We start from the raw sequence: 18,302 nt of genomic DNA, 5'->3' as shown, positions 1-18,302 counted from the left end.
TGAAGAAGGACGAGGTCGACGAAAGCCAGACGAATCTGGATTGTGTCAAACACTCGGGGCCGGAACGAGGTGACAGTCACGGTTCAAACAACCGCGCAAAGTATCCAAGCAACTTACCTCCTGTACCCTTGCAATATTCCACATCCCCGTATCTGCTCGAAATCGTAGCACGGCAAGTCTATTCCGGTGAATGCTGGCTCTCTAGAACAGCATATAGAGTACGTCAATCTACACCAAACTAATCACAGGCCATGTTTGTGCACAAGGGGGCCCAATACAACTGGAGGCGCTTGAAATATTTTCATAGCTACAACCATATCCCGTTCTAGCCAGACCCTGTGTCCGATTTGGCTATTCCTCATCTTTTCGGCCCCTCTGGCGATTTGCTGCAGCAGAACTTTTTTGAAGTAGCTACCAGTTCGGCCGTCTCCCATAGAGCGGGTCATCGATTTACGTTTTTTCGGTTTCACGAATACCGATAGCCGTTGCAAAATCCGTGTTTCTTTATTATTGACTAGCCTAGACTTGTCATGGACTATCGGAGAACCCTATACTCCTCAGCGGTGAATAATGTTGGCCATTGTTAGTGTCGCTCATCCCTCCTTAGTTTTCGGGAGGAGGACTGATATGAGACCTTTCGAGGAAGAACAAGATCTTTTGACAAGAGTATATCCATATAACAATAGAGGTTGTTTGCGTAACACTTCCATGGCATCCTTGATGGACAACCTTGCCCATTATACCACGCATTTGTAAACAGCACCTCGACAGCCAGCAAGTTTATTCCATAACGGATCAAACTAAACCCCTACTTTTGCCCCCCCCCCCCGTGACGACTGAAGCCAACTCAAAAGCACAACACAATTTGGTGAACTTAGCAGTTGATACCGCCGTATCTATTCCTAGTGGCTTCGAACCAGGCCGACTCGACGCAGCCGGGGTCGCAGAGCATCGTCAGGGTGAAGCCCCAGTTGATGCGCCTCACCCCGGCCTCGGAGCTGTTGTCCTCGCACCACGGTCTGGTGATGGCGCCGCACGAGCTGAAGCGGCTGAGGTTGTGCCAGAGCCGGCCACAGAGGCGGGCGGTGTTCTCGTCGATGACGGACGTGATGTGGTAACTGTGCGTGAGGCTCGGCAGTGGGGACGAGGGCCAGCGGGTGAGGTCACACTGGGACTTCTCCCACAACTGGGGACCCTCCAAGCCGAGCATGGGGGCCTTGTGCGGCTTTGCCTCGGTGAAGGTGCTGGCGACCAGGACAAGGAGGGCGGTGAAGGAGAACTTCATCTTCAGTTTGGGTTCTGAATTTTGGGGAGGAGAAAAATTCCGGGAGGGTTGGCAGATTGACAATGAACTGGGTAGGTTTGGCGTGGACGGCCTCGAGACGATAGTACTCGGAGGCTTCGTGGAGGGTCTTGCGGCGGACGACGAGGCTTTGACTACGGCGGTAAACAGAAGGCAGAAGAGGACTGATTGAAACTTGGGGAAAGTGCTGATAGAAATAGGCAGACTTGCCTCTGGCCGCGAGAGGGCTAGAGAGCCGACAAGAGGCTCAACCTGCTCCATCCAGGTGTATGGTAAAAGATGACGTTGCGGCACTATCGACGTATCATGCTTGCCAAAGAGTTTGTCTGACCAGCCCGGTGCAAAAGACCGACAGTATAAGAACCTCTCTATCGCGAGCGCCGCAAAACGACAGCTCGGCCGGTTCGAGACAATTCGAATGACTGGTCTTTCTTCGACGCTCACGGATATGGTCCCACCAAAAGGCGGAACTATTGGGAGAAAGACGCTTCGTCATGGACGGAGCAGCGACAATTTCGAATGGAACGTTTTCTTGCCGAAGTTTAAGTGTCAATAAGGCGTGAGAATCTGACGATATTGCCTTCTTTCCCGCCGATGAGAGTTTCGCCCGGCAGCAGATTGGGAGAAGGAAGCGGCTATCGTCGAGGTGCTTGCTCGGAAATCATCATGGAGGAAATTGCAGAGCCGACATATCTCGCCGCCAAGGTAGCTCGGTACAGACACCAGCCGGTACCGGACAACCATAGAGGTCGAGGATCAAGAAGCGATGTCTTGCAGAGGTTTGAGGAACAGATTTGTCACATGTTTGATGACTTGATTAGTGAGAGTAGGCCTTCTCGGCAAGAAGGGGGAATCTCGAAATTTGTCGTTATTGACGACTCGACGAAACATGACGCGGCAAAAGCCAATACAACCGCGGACTTCGGCCAGAGAATTGCACAACGTACATAGGGAAGCTCTCCATGCCCGAGAGAGGTTTGGACTGACGCTTGAAAAGCCCGACTGTCTATCAACGAGCGGCGGTGTCCGCTACCTTTAAGCTTTGTTCGTCCGTTCTTCTAGCTTGTCCAACGAGCCGTTGGAGGCTAGAGGGACTGGATGGCTGGTTCTGAAGTGCGATTACTTCACTCTACTCAAGGTCGGTCGAGTGTCTTGCTCGATTCCGAGGCCACCGGTCTCGCTGGCGCGGAATCAAGGGCACCGGGTGGAGGAGCTTTCACGGGAAAATGCTATCCTTGTATGCAAGTCGACCAAACACATGTCTCTTGAACGACATGCCAACATCTGCCCATATAGAACGTCTTAGACACTCTCTTAATTATACCTTGTTGACAGCCTTGATACACAGTTCATGAACTCAATCTACAGCCCGGTCTTTTTGGAATATATCAGAGTGCAACCGCCAGGTCCATAAAAGAATGATTTCCTCGCTATCTTCCTCTTGGTGCCTTTCCTATGAACAACACACTTCTAGAACCAAGCACGGTCGACAAAACAACCCCAAATAACTGGCACTCAGCCGTCTCCGGCCTTTCTTTGCTTTCTTTGCAAACAGCTCACCACAACCAGACGTTACCCCACGAACCCCTTTGGAAATGCTATGATGTGAATCTCATCCCAGAGTAGCGTCCCCAGAAGACATCCCCTGTTCTCTCTCTCCAAGAGGATGTCGTCATCAGCCAGTTGTCTAAGAACGAATGCTTTCCAGCCAACATCATGAAGGTGATATCATTCTCTCACAAGGAAGAGCCAACCCACCCACTCGGGACCAAAAGGAGGCTCTGTAGAAAGCAAAACATTGAACTCTGTCTCTTCAATCGAGCCTCAACTTTGAACTTTGAGCCTTAGTCAACCACGTACACTACCGTCGTCGTCATCAAATCAGCCGCAACTCCAGCCCCATGATCCATAGATCCCCCCACAACCACTCCCTCAAGCCAGCATATCACATCGCCGTCACCTACCGTGACCAAAAATCCTCGGGCTATCCGATATCCCTTCCACAACTCTGCCCGACTGAGGCTGACTCCTCCTCCCTCCCATCTAGCAGCCTGCACAAAGCCACAAAGTCAAAAAATACGAGAGCGTCCATGCCCCCTCCGAACCTTCGTAGCCACAAGCCAATGGAGTGTAGTCAGGTGCGCCGAAAAGAACCCTTCTTTTCCCCTCCTCCAAACCGCGAGGCAGACAACCCAACAAGGTCAGACGTTGAACTTCAGGAGCCTTCAGCATCGGACGGAAGAAATGAGGACGACGCCTCGCCACTCGCTGATCGACCCCGCAGCCCATGGCATCCCAACACATCCTTCCTCGAGTGGCGTCCAGATCCGTCCGATTCCAAGTTCGAGCACAAAGGTAAGTGGAAGGGGAGAATAGACGGCATAACTCAGAAGCCTGCACTTACTCAACCCAGTTGTCGAGGTCGGACACAATCCGTTTCTCAGTTGGCCCAGTTGGGGTTGATCTGACCTTCATTATCAACTCCTCCCATACGATAAGCGGAAAAGCCGTAAGAGGGGGGGGGATGGGAAAAGAGAAACGAAAAAGAATCACAGGCTCGAAGAGGGTATCTCGGCTCTTGGCCCAGAAATCGTGGCCAAAACAACGACAAAAAAAAAAAGCCCCCAATTGAGAAAAAAAAAAAACTCGGAAGAGAGAAAATGGCAAATGTAAATACAAATGCACAGACTGTGCGCTACGGTGGCGGATCAAACCATCAGATGAAAAAACATCTTGGTGCTGTTCCTTCTCTGCATATTTGCACCGGGAGGCACTGTGTGGACTTACATGCCATCCCAGCTATGTCAACAACCATCTGGTGTGTACGATGTACAAGAGGTCACCCCTCTCCCACCCCGCAATATCAGTGAAACTCGAAACGCGTCGGCATCAAGGAGCATATGGAAGAGCATGAGTCGGGCCGTTCGCGTCGGACAGAATGCCACGCGGGCCAATGATTCAAACAGCTGCGAGAAACCTCAGAACAGACGAACGGGTCGGCTGTGCAGTTTGTTCCACTGACCTGCCAGCGCAGGGGGGACGGAAAGCACGTGGGGGAGCGATGTCTCTGGTAGCTTTCTTTTGCTCTGAGCGCACTCGCTTGCTTGGTGGGATCAGAAGGGTTTTTTCCTTGGGCGAAGCTTGTCTAGATTATTCCTCCCACTGCATCAGCACATGCCAATGCGCCAATGTTGCCAATTTGCTGGTGGGTGGGCTTGGCCTGCTCCGTACCTACTCCAAGACTGCATTTCGAGTTGGTGGTCGGACAGGTGCGTAGCATGTATTGCAGGGAGCCCATCCTCGAGCAAGAGAGGGTTGAAAGAGTGAAAAGAATGATACGACGTCGCATCACGGCCCCTGTCGCATCAGCAAGTGAGACCCAAGAACGTCTTGCCGCTAGGCCCAGGTGAGGTAAGCCGGTGTCACAACAGTCAGAGATGCCTTCCACTCTTGTTGCCATGGCGAGCCGAGACAGCAGCCCACTAACACCTATCGAGTGTACCTAAATCACGACAGAAAAACATCAACATCAACAACAACAATAACAACAACACACTCGCACACACACATTGACCGACCGGCCGCCTCCCCTCTCTGGTGGGCACACATACACCAGCCGGGCGGCGTCCGTCCCGTCCAAAAACCAATGGGCAGGGTGGTAAATTGGCACTGTTGGGTGATCGCAATCGGCGACCGCAGCGGTCATCCCTCGTCCCTCTCCGCTGCCGCCGTAATCCGCCCTGAAATTTGCTTCTAGAAGCCGGGGCGGGCAGGCGAATGCGTGTCATGTACCAACGAACGGCGGGAGGGTATGTGCTGGGCTGCAGTCTGCAATGCAGCACAGTCTGTTGGCGTGCTGGCTGCATCGTGGGAGGAATGTGGAGAACGAAAACGCGACGAGTTCAACGACGCGAGAGCTCCTTCTTCTCTTTGCCCGCTAATGAGTTAATTGTCGTTGTTGTCAGTGAAGCTCCGTTAGCGTCCTGTTCTTCTTCAGTGTACCTGTAAGACTGGGACACCTGCAGGATTGCCGCGGCTCAAGTCGGGAAGATGGAGACCCCCAATGGGCCCAATCTAACGCGAGCTCCATCCAGCCAAGCAGCGTCAGAATATGGTTCGGCTCCGCGTCTGGACTAGGTGCGGACTGGCAAACCAATCGCCGTCCCCTACAGATACACTTCATGGAATCCGACTGAACCCTTCCGACTGATGAACGGAGTCAGTCCGGCCTAGTGTCTTCACGACGGGGTCCTCGACACGGGAGTCAAGCCAAGGGCAGCAATTTGGCAAGGGCACAAGGCTCAGGAAACCGCAGCATGCCGCACAGGAACCGGGCCTATTCCCAGCCGGCATTGTAGCCACTGACTCGTCCCGTTCCCCATCTTACCATGGTACCATGATCCCATGATCACATTGAGCAGCAAGACCCATTGGCCATGGCCCTGGCCCATGCCGACGGACCACAGCAGGAAACGGCCCGTAATCGTTAGTCAACGGCAGCTCCACACGACGCCGTCACGACTCACAGGGAGTTGGGGTCAAGACGAGCGAATCCTCACCGCTTGATGACGAAGTGCCGTGTGAATTGTCACGAGATGTTTCCTGCCGTTGGTTTCTCGTACGACTGAAGCAAGCCTGGCCCATCCCAGCCTCGTCCGGGTTGCCCTGCGCGCCGGCTCCCACCGCCCCTCAACATCCCGACCTCAACAGCCAAACAGTAAACACAATACAACTTTGTCTGCCATCGGACCGGTTTATTGACGACAAAGATTTACGTTGGCCAGAAGCAAAGCGTGCTGTCCAAGTTTCACCTTCATTGACTCGTTTCAGGCTCTCGGGAATCTGCAACCCCAACGTGCCATCCTCGAGCTGTGCCGTGTGTGCGGCCGTCCTCGATGCGATGCTGCCATGGTCCTTGACGTCGCGTCGCCAAATACGATGGCTGGGTGAATGTGAGATGCTGCGCCGTAGCGAGTCCGGGCGAGTCAAGTTGCAGCTACTCGACGCTGCACGACGAACCGGACCAGCGCTGGCCGCCGACACAGGTCGCAGGTCGCACGCAACATTCTATGTCTTCCTCAGGAACATCTAGAGGCGCCTTGGCTCGCAGCTGCAGCTAGACGTAAACCATCAGGTACGATGCCATCCAGACGCAGTTATTCGTCGTCGATTGCTGTGCTGTCCTGCACAGAGCACTGCTCGCGAAGCAGCGCGTGCACTACACTGTCGCAATCCCCAACGAGCAAGTCTCCATCCAATCCGCTCTCGGGCTGTTGGAACCCCTTCTGCGTGCGACTCTGGATGACGTCTGACGTGGAGGAGGAATGCATTGAGCAATTTCAATCGGGTAGAATGAAGCGGCAAATCGGCAGACTCACAATCGACTTCAGCTCATCAACCCAAATCGAAATTTGACACGAGCTCCAGACCAAACCCTATCTGGGCGCATGCTGCTGGCCCACCCCCGTTGGTGATGGGATGGGGGGTGTAAACAAACGTGAAAGTACCCATTTCACCCACAGCTTAATGTCCGAGGATGCCAGGGTTCATGGCTATAGACGGGTCACAATTGAGTGAGCGCATGCCAGCCGTGCCCCAACTGATAGGTAGGCTTCCACTCTCCTCTAGCGATGATAAAGCCATTTTCGCCCTAAGCGCTTCATTCCTGTAGGCATTTGCTGCGTCGTGTCTTGACAGAACAAGAAAGTCCTGTCACGATGAAGAACCTGTAATGCCTTTCTGAACCCACTTCTATTGCCGGCTGTTGTATTGCGAGGCCGTTGCACCGTCCTCTGTTTCCACGTTCCCCGCCGAGTGGCCCATCGGATCCGGGACCCGATGAAACACCTTGTCACCCATCCATAGCAATCAACAGAAACGCTGTAAGCCGACCCTGATCCAACTATGAATACAGGTAGACAACCTGGGGACCGGCGCCGAGGATCGATATACGTATGTGTCTTGTGCCGACGAGAGTGGCGGTGCGTGTGACCATGTCCGGTAACCCGACAGATGGTCCGGATCTCGAGACGTAGCGCGACGAGGCTCATTTACGCCCGGTCCCTGCGTCTTGTTACGTGCAATTGTGAACCTGCGTTGTGGAGGAGGACCTGAATCGTCTTATGGGCTGTCTAGCTCGACATGCAAATTCATGCCAACAAGTAGTAATGCTGATCGCATTTACCAGACAGAACGTTATCTCGAACCGTCGTAAGAGGTCAGGGGACGTTCAAGGCCTCGAGAATCTATTGGTGCTGGTCAAGACATTAGGGTTCAATATTCCCCTCCAAGAGAGCGTCAGTGCCACACTGCCGATCCTTCAAAGTTCTGTAACCCTTTACTCGCCCAAACTCCAGGTTCCTGACTTCTTACGGTTCAGCGGAGGTTTACTGGCCGGACTTGTAGGACAAGATGGATTATTTATACTTGAACATAGGGTTGTCCTATGTCTTGCAAACGAGGCGGTCGTGTTTGAAAAGGCGCACATCGAAATGCTGTCGATGGCCTTCGCTGGCAGAAGACAAAGACTCTGGCGACGTTGATTTGTTACAGACCCCCCCAACCTTCTCACACTTCACCAGAGTTGACTGACTCGGAAGAGGGTCACGAAGACCCCTATGGCAGCCGAACAAGGCGTCGGCAGCTTTGCAGCAAATGCGGGAAAATCAGGGCCGTCAAATCCCCGCACTCTCAGGATACGGGAGCGGAGGCACAGTGCAGAGTTGAGAGAGCGCGATTCGAAGGGGACAAAAATCGGAGGAACGAGGAACCAGGAGCGTAATGGTGTGTAGTGGTGCAGCAGTGCAGGAATACCGCCAAGATGGTACAGTTCAAAGGTGACCGAGATGCAAGCCATCCAATCCAATGGCGAGATTTGAAATGGCTCGTCTCTGCCGACTCAGCGTTGCCTCTTTGCTAACAAGAACGAGGGGACAAAGACGGTGAGCGAGTGCCGAGAGTCTCCACGAGAGCTCACGAGGACAATCGCGAGCTATGGCCAGCTAGGGCGAGTTTTCTCCAGGCCCCAACCATCCAGGTTTCCCAAAGCAGGTCCTTTGGGTGAGGGTCTGGCATCCGGTCCAGAAGTCATGGTAAACCTGGGCTTCAGATGGGCCCGGGCGTCTGACGCCCATGGCAAGGTCTGGGAGGGTGGGATGGTGGAAGTAGCCGCGTAGACCGTGCTTGCATTATTCTCGGTGAGCGGTTTCAGCATCGGCGAATTCGGCAGAGCTAGGCATTTCAATTGTGTGGCTGTCAACCGAACAAGTAAACGGCCAAGCAGTTGGGATGTCCAGCGTTTTGGGGAGCTAAAATGCCCAAGTAGACCACCCCCGGCCTCCATAACGGCGAGGCCGAAAGTTGACCGACACGGCCTCGATCACAAAGAATTGGGGGTTTTCTTCTTGGTTTTCTTGATTCTGTTGGTGACAGGCGGTACCTGGTACGGAGAAACCTGGTAGCGCAGATCGACCTGGGATACCCACACAGCTTAGGCCAGCTCCAGCGGGTGGGTTGTGAAGGAGGCGTCGATTAGCCACGGTCGGCGGTCGGTGCGAAAGCGGTGCGTCTGATGTTACGGATCGGCCGGAGCGGCGACCATGACTGAGTATCCGTAAGAGAAAAGTCATCGAGTGGGAAAAGCCCCAGTCACTATGACGTAGAGACGAGCGCTCCTTCTCGACTCGTGACAGATGGGCCGAGGAGAAGGGGTTCAGTACAGTTGGATCAGGGCAATCCCGACTCAGCACCGTCTCTGGTTCGTGATCTATCAACTATGGGTAAACTACCTAGCGACGACCAGCCCAGCATGGAGCGGTCCTGTCATTCGAGGATCTAGGGCCCATGTGTGTCGAGGCAGACACTGGGCGGTGGACAGAAACCGACAGGCAAGCGAGCGTACGGATACCGCCATAGTGTATCCGCATAGTGGTATTTCCCGCGAACATCGGGAGACCCTCTCTGTATGCATGCGAGGTGCGGTGAACGGTGGATATCCGTCGGCAGCGCGTGCCTGGATGTCGAGAACACAACGTGGATACGCCGTCGTAGCTTGTCGAGGTTATTCTCCGCCGACCCAGATGGAGGACAAGGAATCGAGAACATCTGCGAGCGGTCATTTAACAACGTTCGAGAACGCTTTGGGGGAGGGGTTTTCACCGCAGAATCCAGACAGACTGCGCCAGCGCCGAGCATCGAAATCTCACGTTTCCCCGGCTTGGGGTAGAACCAGACCAGACGAGAGCACACCAGGCCATGGCTACCCGCGTAGAATGCAGATGCCAATACATACCGGCCAGACCAGCCATTGTCGCAGTCTTGGCCCCGGAGAAGCCCACTGGAGCATCGGCAGCTTGGGGTCTTGGGAGCCTTGAGAATGGAGGTGGTGCATTATTGTTGTTTCTTCCATCCACAGCGGGGCCGAGTGGGGGGAAGGCTGTTCGCCTTCTCGTTCGTCGGAATCGCCTGAAGATGGGCCCAGCGGTAGAGATTTGCAGTGGAGTGGGACGGTAGTGAGGTACAGACACATAGACTGCAGGCGGCTCGGGCGATACTTACGGGCGGATACGTACCGCACGCAAGCCGGCCTAGCTGTTCTCCAAGCTGGACCACCGAGCGCGGGTAGGGGTTGTGGTTTGGGCCTAGGGACGAGGTGACAGGGCATGCTGGCTGGGCCACTGGGCGACATGCATGTCGAGCAGCAGCTCGCGATGTATGTACATCCGTCAGCGCATACTTCGTTGTTGGCTAGCGGTCCAAGGCTTACCCGGTGCCTCTTGTCCAGTAGTGCCCTTGTACTTGGTGTCTACATATATGGTTTGGGGTTGGTGTCGCCAGTAGAGGTACCGTATCCGTTCGAACCGGCCGGTAGAAGAGAGTGAGGTCCGGAGTGGGCGTGCATCTGTGGATGGCCCGATTTGACGGATTGACCTGTGGGAGCAACGGGAGATTTTAGCGGCGCGAGTGGTGCTGCCGGCGATTGCTCTAGCGCGAAAGCAGACAAGACCCGGTCGTTGTGGATTAGCCGCCCCAGAAGCCTAACACAAATTCCCAAGAATGCTGCAGTAGGGCGGTTTGATAGTGGCGGGTAGACTGTAACGAGCTGGATGCGCTGCATGTAATGAGTCGCAGGGTGGAAAAGATATCCCGGGTATGAAGCTGCATGTACAGCATCGTCCGGAGTAGCGTCATTTTGCTTCTTTATTCCTGTGTCTCGCCTTTGCGCCTCGCAGGTTGATGGTCGGAAATCGGAAACGGGACGCCCGTCATGTCTAGCGTTGGACGGGGAGTTGGCCGAGGTGCCGAATCCAGTATACGCGCCGGCTCTGGTTGGACGAGAAGGATTGGAATGCCGTCTGGCTGCTGCTTGTGCTCGCATACTGCTGGTGGTGGTGGTGGTGGTAGAATCAATCATCGTCACTCCATGAGCAAAGCCATGGCAAAGACGACACAGCGAGCAACGACCATCCCGTATGTTCCTGGCCCGATCGTCCACCAGCTACCTAGCTGCTTTGTGTGTGCTCTTCACAGTCGGGGTCGCAGTCGCAATCGCAGGCAGAGCGACGCAGTCCCTGACTCTGACTCCGATGGAAGCCAAGGAAATTAGAAAATGGCGCTCAAACAGTGTGAGTACGGTGTCAGATAGAGACAAGGTTAGGTCGAGCTTGTCAATGGTAAAATACCATCCGCAAAAAGAGTTCGAAAGGGCCGTTTCCTCAGATAACGACACGATTGGCAGGCTGGATTTGAGCCTGACAGGGATGATGATGGTTACTCCCAGCCCCCTCAAAAGAGCGTGAGGTCCAGTCCAGAGAGAGAACGTCCAAGAGCAGTGTCCTGTCAAAGCTCAGTCACGAATGGGAGGCAAGGGTAGAGTCGTCGCTCATGACTGGCAGCAGAGATTGGAGTGCTAAAAGCTTGTTGTGATCCACTTGCCTTGGAGTCTTGGACAAGAGAAGGGCCGTGCTGTTCTTGACCAGGACTGTGTGGATTTGCTCAGTGTCCATGCCGAGAAACGACAGGGAAAGTACGTACTTTATTTTCTTCCTTCATTTCATAGCTTTACGCACTAGGTACCCCTGCACTGTTTCTGTGCGTGTCAATGACTTCACACCACTCGGGTGGAACGCCTACGGCATGTCATCCGCGGTGACTGATAATGAACGATGACTGAGTATTCAGACTTAGCGCAAGAAAGAGTCAGAGGGGGGTGAAGGCCTTCCATCGTTGGCAATGGCTTCCACGACACGCGGTCCAAAGCGACAATTGGCGTCGCATTGTTTCAATTGGCATCGATTAGGCACTTTAATGGCCGTTGGATGTCAAGTATGGGCGATGTGGGCCGTTGCTGACCGCCATCATACGTTGTCGATTCACCATCCATCCACCCATCCGTAACGAAAGGGTTCAAGCTCATGCCGTTCACGTACTACGGTGAAATGGTAGACAGAAGGACGCGTACGGACTTGCGAAGGCAGGGAAGCACACTCTATGAGACCAGACGGATAATGTCCGCCGACCGACCTCCCAACGGCTTTGGGGAGGGGATTGGACTCTGGTGAGCAGTGTCGTCATCATCATCAGCTGGTCGCGGGTCGAAAATCGCGCACGCCGCTCGTCCCTGGGAACAACTTCGGAGATGCCAGAGAAGGGAACGAAGCGGAAAGGCCATTTGGAAACGAGGGGGGAAGAGCGCAGCAATCAGGTTAATCCAAGCGAAAGGGCCAGGCGAACGGTACATAAAACCAAAAGTCAACAGGTACGTGACGATGAAGAAGAACTTACTTTAGGATTACCTACAAATGAGCCTAGCTTGCACGGCTCCTTGGTAGTTAGCCTAGAACAAGGTACCACGGAGACGAGGTAGCGCTGTCCAATGTTGTACGTACTCATCTGACCTGGGCTGATGTGCGGTTCCGGGCTGAGTGAGCGAGCGGATGAGTGTGCCTCGCCCTCCATGTCGGCGACTCCACCAGCTCGCGCGGAAAGGTGTGCTAGCAAGGCAAGTTTCTTCTTTTTCCCTTTCCTTTCTGGTCCCCACGGTCGATGATGAGCGAGGTATCACCGACGCGGCAGCGAGCCAGTGACAGGCCTCGGTTGAGTGGAGGAGGCAACGGTCCAGGATGGCAAGAAAGAGTGTGTGTAAGAAAGAGAGAGAGACGGAGAGAAATCGTTAGTGCAGGAAGCCAATTCGCGTCCAGCAGAACAACGAAAGATAGGAAGGGGAGGGGAAAAACGAAAAAGTCGAGGTGGATCGTCTTCCACTCGAAGCTGGCTCCACTAGACTCCCACATCTGGACCACTTACTGCACAAGCAGCCCACCTTTTCCACCTAGGTACCTGCCTGCCTCCCATGTTCGCCTCTGGAAAACCTGCACCTACCTGGTCCTGGTAACCGTAACCCGGCGACTCCATGTGGGGTTTTGTACTTTGTTTACTCGTGAGATTGCCTCGTGCATTTATCTCTCGCACTGTATCGCTCATTGCACTTGTTGGTGTTAGCATGTGTGTGTTCTACTGATGGGAGAGATAATGCAGGGATCCTAGGACCGTCCGTGGTTTGTTTGCACTGAGCGTCTGTCGCCGCCCAAGAGCTCCTTTGCCCATGCGCTGCCATCCCATTCCATCCCATCCCATCGAATCCCATCGATGCAATCGATACTAGTCCCATCCCGCGCAGCGAAGTGAGATGGAAAGCGCGCGCGCGAGAGAGAGAGAGAGAGAGAGGAAGGAAGGAGAGTCAGAGAGAGAGAGGTGAAGCAACACGGTGCTGTAGAATGCTCTGGTCGCCCGTAAAAGGACTGGATTGGACTGGACTGGACAGCTGGTCCGTGTTGCATAACAATGCCAAGCGCATCGATAGATTTTCTATCCTTGCGCACAAGGGAAAAAGTCTCTGCCCGTCACCCGCTCATCGTTTCTCTGCTTGCGGCCATTTTTCTTGGCTTACTCGCCCAACTGCCGCCGTATCCAAACGCAGTACATGTTTTTGCACATCTGCCCATCAGCGTTGCTGCTCTGTCCGATTGCAATTCGTACTGTGCCGCGATGGAGTACCTTGCCCCCCCCCCGACCGATGTATTTCAATACTTTATTCAGACAGAGCCTGCAGAAGGTATCCATCCGGCACCATCAATCCTTTCCCTCGCCTGGACGATTCTTGGTGCCCCCCCCCGTCACCCGTCTAGGTCAGATCCTGTCCTGTTCTGGCCTTGTGGCCCAATTGTTCTCTGAAGCAAGTCCTCGTCCTTGCCGTGCTGTCTGACTGGTCGAGTCGATCTGGGTCTGGTACCTGACTGCTGCTGGACATGGTCGCCTTCTGCTGGGCCGGGTTGCAAGGTAGGTACCATGAACTGATCAACAATGCTTGTAGCTTCTCCAGCTATTGTTGCTTTCTCCGCGACCTCGCCAAGCAGGTACCTGGCCACCTTAGACCTTGACCCAGCCCTTACCTCACCTTCCTTGCCCATTCGCCCATTCTCTTGCATGACTACTCAGGTCCTTACCTCACCTCACCTCTAGTGCGGTGTACGTGAGGGCCTCATGTCCTGCCCTGTGCCCTGCCTGCCCGCCTTCCTTGAACGGAAAATGGAGATGATACCTATCTTGCTTGCTGTACCCAGCGGTCTGTAGTGGTGTTCTTCGTGTACTGCTGCCGCTACCTAGGTACCAACCGCCGTTCTTTCTCTCTCTCTCGCTGGTTTGCAGTGGGCGAACAAATGCAATCAGTCTTGTCGCTTGCGGGTACGTAGTGGAGATCCCCATTGGGATAGGCTTTCCTTTCTTTGGGTCACAACTTCGTAAGGCAGGTGCGGACCGCGGACGCTGCACACTCTCTCGCCTTTCACTCACTCACTCCCACTGGGGGACCTGCGACTGGCACTTGCAGTCAATCGCGCCGCCGGATAGCTCGCTCCCATGCTCCTTGCCCACACTCACACCCACCTTACACGTTCCCACGCCCACGCCCCACGCCTGCTTGTCTGCACCTGCAGCCTTCTCCATGGCCTCTGCCGCCTGCATACACGCCCTCCTCCCGTCCACGTCCCCACGTCCCACGCCCCACGTCCCAGGTCCCAGCGGTCGCCTCTCTCGGGCTGGTGTTGCTCGTGTCTCTCTCTCTCTTTCAGTCTCTCTACCGCTCACTCTGTCGGGCACTCCTACGCCTCGTTCCTCTTAAGTAGCGAAGCTTCCTCCCGCCTCGACCAAACTTTCCTCTCCCTCCTTTTTCCTTTCTCCATCACCCACGAAGGCTGCCTATATAGATTGCCCTTCACAATTCGTGTGGTGCTCAAACCTCCCTCCTCATCTCTCTCTCCCCCTTCTCATCACCTTTTCCTACGCGCTCTCCTGCGACCTCAAACGAATCAGTATTCCTAGGCCCGTCCTAAGAAGAAGTACCAGCAGCATCTCGCCGTACACACCCCGGACTTGCCCTATTACAACTCTATATTCGCGACAGACCTACCTATTCTCGCATAGTAAGCTTGAGCAGAGCTCGTCTGTCTCGCAACCACCGCAATGGCCGACTCCAACGCCACCGCGGCCCCTGCTCTCAGCACGCCCATTGAGAGCCACAAGTTCGATGAGAAGGAACGTCCCCTCGATGCCCCCGCCAACCCCAAGGCTGAGGTCGACGAGGAGGATGATGAGGACATTGACGCCCTGATCGAAGACCTCGAGTCTCAGGATGGTCACATTGACGAGGAGGAAGAGGGTACGTTTTCTGCTTCCTTGGTTTGCCTGACGGCGACCCGTTGCAACACTAGTTGCGGCTTGCCTCCAGCCGTCGAACCGCCCCGCTGTCGATATAGCTTACTGACAACTTCATAATAGAGGATGGAACCCCTGGCATGGGCCGTGTCGTCCCCGAAGAGCAGCTCCAGACTGACACCCGTCTTGGTTTGACCGAACAGGAGGTTCTCAACCGTCGCCGCAAGTGGGGCCGCAACGAGATGGCCGAGCAGAAGGAGAACTTGATCCTTAAGTTCTTCATGTTCTTCGTTGGTCCTATCCAGTTCGTCATGGAGGCTGCTGCCGTCCTCGCCGCTGGTCTCGAGGATTGGGTCGATTTTGGTGTTATTTGCGGTCTTTTGCTGCTCAACGCTGTTGTCGGTTTCGTCCAGGAATTCCAGGCCGGATCTGTAAGTCAACACCGACCCACTTCCCTGGCACGCGTTGCCAAGGGTTCCCCCGAAATCACATTGCTGACCGTCCCCACTCTAGATTGTTGCCGAACTCAAGAAGACTCTTGCTCTCAAGGCCGTCGTCCTCCGTGATGGCACCCTGAAGGAGATTGAGGCCCCTGAAGTCGTCCCCGGTGACATCCTCCAGGTTGAGGAGGGTACCATTATCCCCGCCGATGGTCGTATCGTCACCGAAGATGCTTTCCTCCAGGTTGACCAGTCCGCTATCACTGGTGAGTCTTTGGCCGTCGACAAGCACCGCGACGACAACTGCTACGCCTCTTCCGCTGTCAAGCGTGGCGAGGCTTTCGTCATCGTTACCGCCACTGGTGATAACACCTTCGTCGGTCGCGCTGCCGCTCTTGTCAACGCTGCCTCCGCTGGTTCCGGTCACTTCACCGAGGTCCTGAACGGCATTGGTACCATTCTCTTGGTCCTCGTCATCTTCACCCTGCTCATCGTCTGGGTGTCCTCCTTCTACCGCTCCAAGGGCATTGTCGACATCCTGCGCTTTACCCTCGCCATCACCATCATCGGTGTTCCTGTCGGTCTTCCTGCCGTCGTCACCACCACCATGGCCGTCGGTGCTGCTTACCTCGCCAAGAAGAAGGCCATTGTCCAGAAGCTCTCCGCCATCGAGTCCCTTGCTGGTGTCGAGATTCTCTGCTCCGACAAGACTGGTACCCTCACCAAGAACAAGCTCTCTCTCGCCGAGCCTTACACCGTTGCCGGTGTCGACCCCGAGGACCTCATGCTCACTGCCTGCTTGGCTGCTTCCCGCAAGAAGAAGGGTATGGACGCTATCGACAAGGCTTTCTTGAAGTCGCTGCGCTACTACCCCCGCGCCAAGTCTGTTCTGTCCAAGTACAAGGTTCTCGAGTTCTTCCCCTTCGACCCTGTCTCCAAGAAGGTCACTGCCCTCGTCGAGTCTCCCGCTGGTGAGCGCATCACTTGCGTCAAGGGTGCTCCCCTCTTCGTTCTCAAGACTGTCGAGCAGGACCACGAGATCCCCGAGGAGATTGACCAGGCCTACAAGAACAAGGTTGCTGAGTTCGCCACCCGTGGCTTCCGCTCCCTCGGTGTTGCTCGCAAGCGTGGCGACCACGGCGCTTGGGAGATTCTCGGAATCATGCCCTGCTCTGACCCCCCTCGTCACGACACTGCTCGCACCGTCAATGAGGCCAAGTCTCTCGGTCTGTCTATCAAGATGTTGACTGGTGACGCCGTCGGCATCGCCCGTGAGACTTCCCGCCAGCTCGGTCTCGGCACCAACATTTACAACGCCGAGCGTCTTGGTCTCGGTGGTGGCGGTGACATGCCCGGATCCGAGGTTTATGACTTCGTCGAGGCTGCCGATGGTTTCGCTGAAGTCTTCCCCCAGCACAAGTACAACGTCGTCGAGATTCTCCAGCAGCGTGGCTACCTGGTTGCCATGACTGGTGACGGTGTCAACGATGCCCCCTCCCTGAAGAAGGCCGACACCGGTATCGCCGTCGAGGGTGCCTCTGACGCTGCTCGCTCCGCCGCCGACATTGTCTTCCTCGCCCCTGGCCTTGGTGCCATCATCGACGCCCTGAAGACCTCGCGCCAGATTTTCCACCGCATGTACGCTTACGTCGTCTACCGTATCGCTCTGTCCATCCACCTGGAGATCTTCCTCGGTCTGTGGATCGCCATTCTCGACACTTCCTTGAACATTGAGCTTGTCGTCTTCATTGCCATTTTCGCCGACATTGCTACGCTGGCCATTGCCTACGACAACGCCCCCTTCTCTAAGAGCCCCGTCAAGTGGAACCTGCCCAAGCTTTGGGGTATGTCCGTTCTCCTCGGTATCGTCCTCGCCGTCGGTACTTGGATCACTGTTACGACCATGTACGCCCACGGCGGCCCCGACGGCGGTATCGTCCAGAACTACGGTAACCTCGACGAGGTTGTCTTCCTCCAGATCTCCCTCACTGAGAACTGGCTCATTTTCATCACCCGTGCCAACGGTCCCTTCTGGTCTTCCCTCCCCTCGTGGCAGTTGGCTGGAGCTATTCTGGTTGTCGACATTCTCGCCACCTGCTTCACCATCTGGGGCTGGTTTGAGGACAGCCCGACGAACATTGTCGCTGTCGTTCGTATCTGGATCTTCTCCTTCGGCGTCTTCTGCGTCTGCGCCGGTGTCTACTACCTCCTTCAGGACAGTGCTGGCTTCGATAATCTCATGCATGGCAAGTCGCCTAAGGGCAGCCAAAAGCAGCGCTCGCTCGAGGACTTCGGTTAGTTTGACCCCTCCCTTTTCCCCACATACAGTTTGGTTCTTTACAGACTGTTGGCTAACTGTTTTGTCAGTCGTCTCTATGCAGCGTGTTTCCACCCAGCACGAGAAGTCGGTATAAAGAGGGATATCTGGGCAGAGTCGGGCTTGATCGTTCCGTGACATGCGGAATGGCCTTGCTCCGTCGACTCCGCAGGACCCTCTACCTGGGCCTGATTGACTCTTGGCCCCTAATGTGACCGGAGGAGACGTCGACTTGCCGCGACAATCATCTTTGTCTATGTTCAAAATTGTACGATGTAAGCATCGGTAATTATTGCAATTGAGTCGGGAGAGGGAGAGAATACCCTAGTGCATGCTATAGACCTAATACAAATTCGTAAAATAAGTAAACCAACCTGGCAATGTTACAATGTGTCGAGATAGCCTGCCTTTCAGTTGCAGCTAGTATTGGAGGCAATTCGAAAGGTACTGCTGCCAAACAGTACCGCTCTAGAGCAAAGGTAAAGTTCGCGCGCCCATTTACTAGCAGGCTGAGGGTTGGCTTAGACTCGGT

At 54.8% G+C, this 18,302-nt stretch overlaps 4 protein-coding genes across 4 annotated transcripts; 2 read left to right on the top strand and 2 right to left on the bottom strand.

The window, feature by feature from the left end:
* Positions 1-874: 874 nt before the first annotated feature.
* Positions 875-1,285, bottom strand: CH63R_12649 (uncharacterized protein; the record flags this gene model as incomplete). The annotated part of the gene is made up of 1 exon (XM_018307623.1): positions 875-1,285. The coding sequence occupies one exon, from the start codon at positions 1,283-1,285 to the stop codon at positions 875-877; it is 411 nt and encodes a 136-aa protein (XP_018152040.1).
* Positions 1,286-3,393: 2,108 nt separating this feature from the next.
* On the top strand, positions 3,394-3,766 carry CH63R_12648 (uncharacterized protein; the record flags this gene model as incomplete). The annotated part of the gene is made up of 2 exons (XM_018307622.1): positions 3,394-3,658; positions 3,717-3,766. The coding sequence occupies 2 exons, from the start codon at positions 3,394-3,396 to the stop codon at positions 3,764-3,766; spliced, it is 315 nt and encodes a 104-aa protein (XP_018152039.1).
* A 6,340-nt stretch (positions 3,767-10,106) lies between these two features.
* Positions 10,107-10,715, bottom strand: CH63R_12647 (uncharacterized protein; the record flags this gene model as incomplete). Its single annotated transcript, XM_018307621.1, has 1 exon — positions 10,107-10,715. One exon carries the CDS (start codon positions 10,713-10,715, stop codon positions 10,107-10,109), a length of 609 nt encoding a protein of 202 aa, XP_018152038.1.
* A 4,106-nt stretch (positions 10,716-14,821) lies between these two features.
* Positions 14,822-17,867, top strand: CH63R_12646 (Plasma membrane ATPase; the record flags this gene model as incomplete). Its single annotated transcript, XM_018307620.1, has 4 exons — positions 14,822-15,017; positions 15,137-15,444; positions 15,527-17,747; positions 17,821-17,867. The coding sequence occupies 4 exons, from the start codon at positions 14,822-14,824 to the stop codon at positions 17,865-17,867; spliced, it is 2,772 nt and encodes a 923-aa protein (XP_018152037.1).
* Between the last annotated feature and the right edge of the window lie 435 nt (positions 17,868-18,302).

The sequence above is a fragment of the Colletotrichum higginsianum genome, chromosome 9 (genome assembly GCF_001672515.1).
Source record: "Colletotrichum higginsianum IMI 349063 chromosome 9, whole genome shotgun sequence".
NCBI classification, from domain to species: domain Eukaryota; kingdom Fungi; phylum Ascomycota; class Sordariomycetes; order Glomerellales; family Glomerellaceae; genus Colletotrichum; species Colletotrichum higginsianum.
This window is presented reverse-complemented; position numbering and strand designations above follow the sequence as displayed.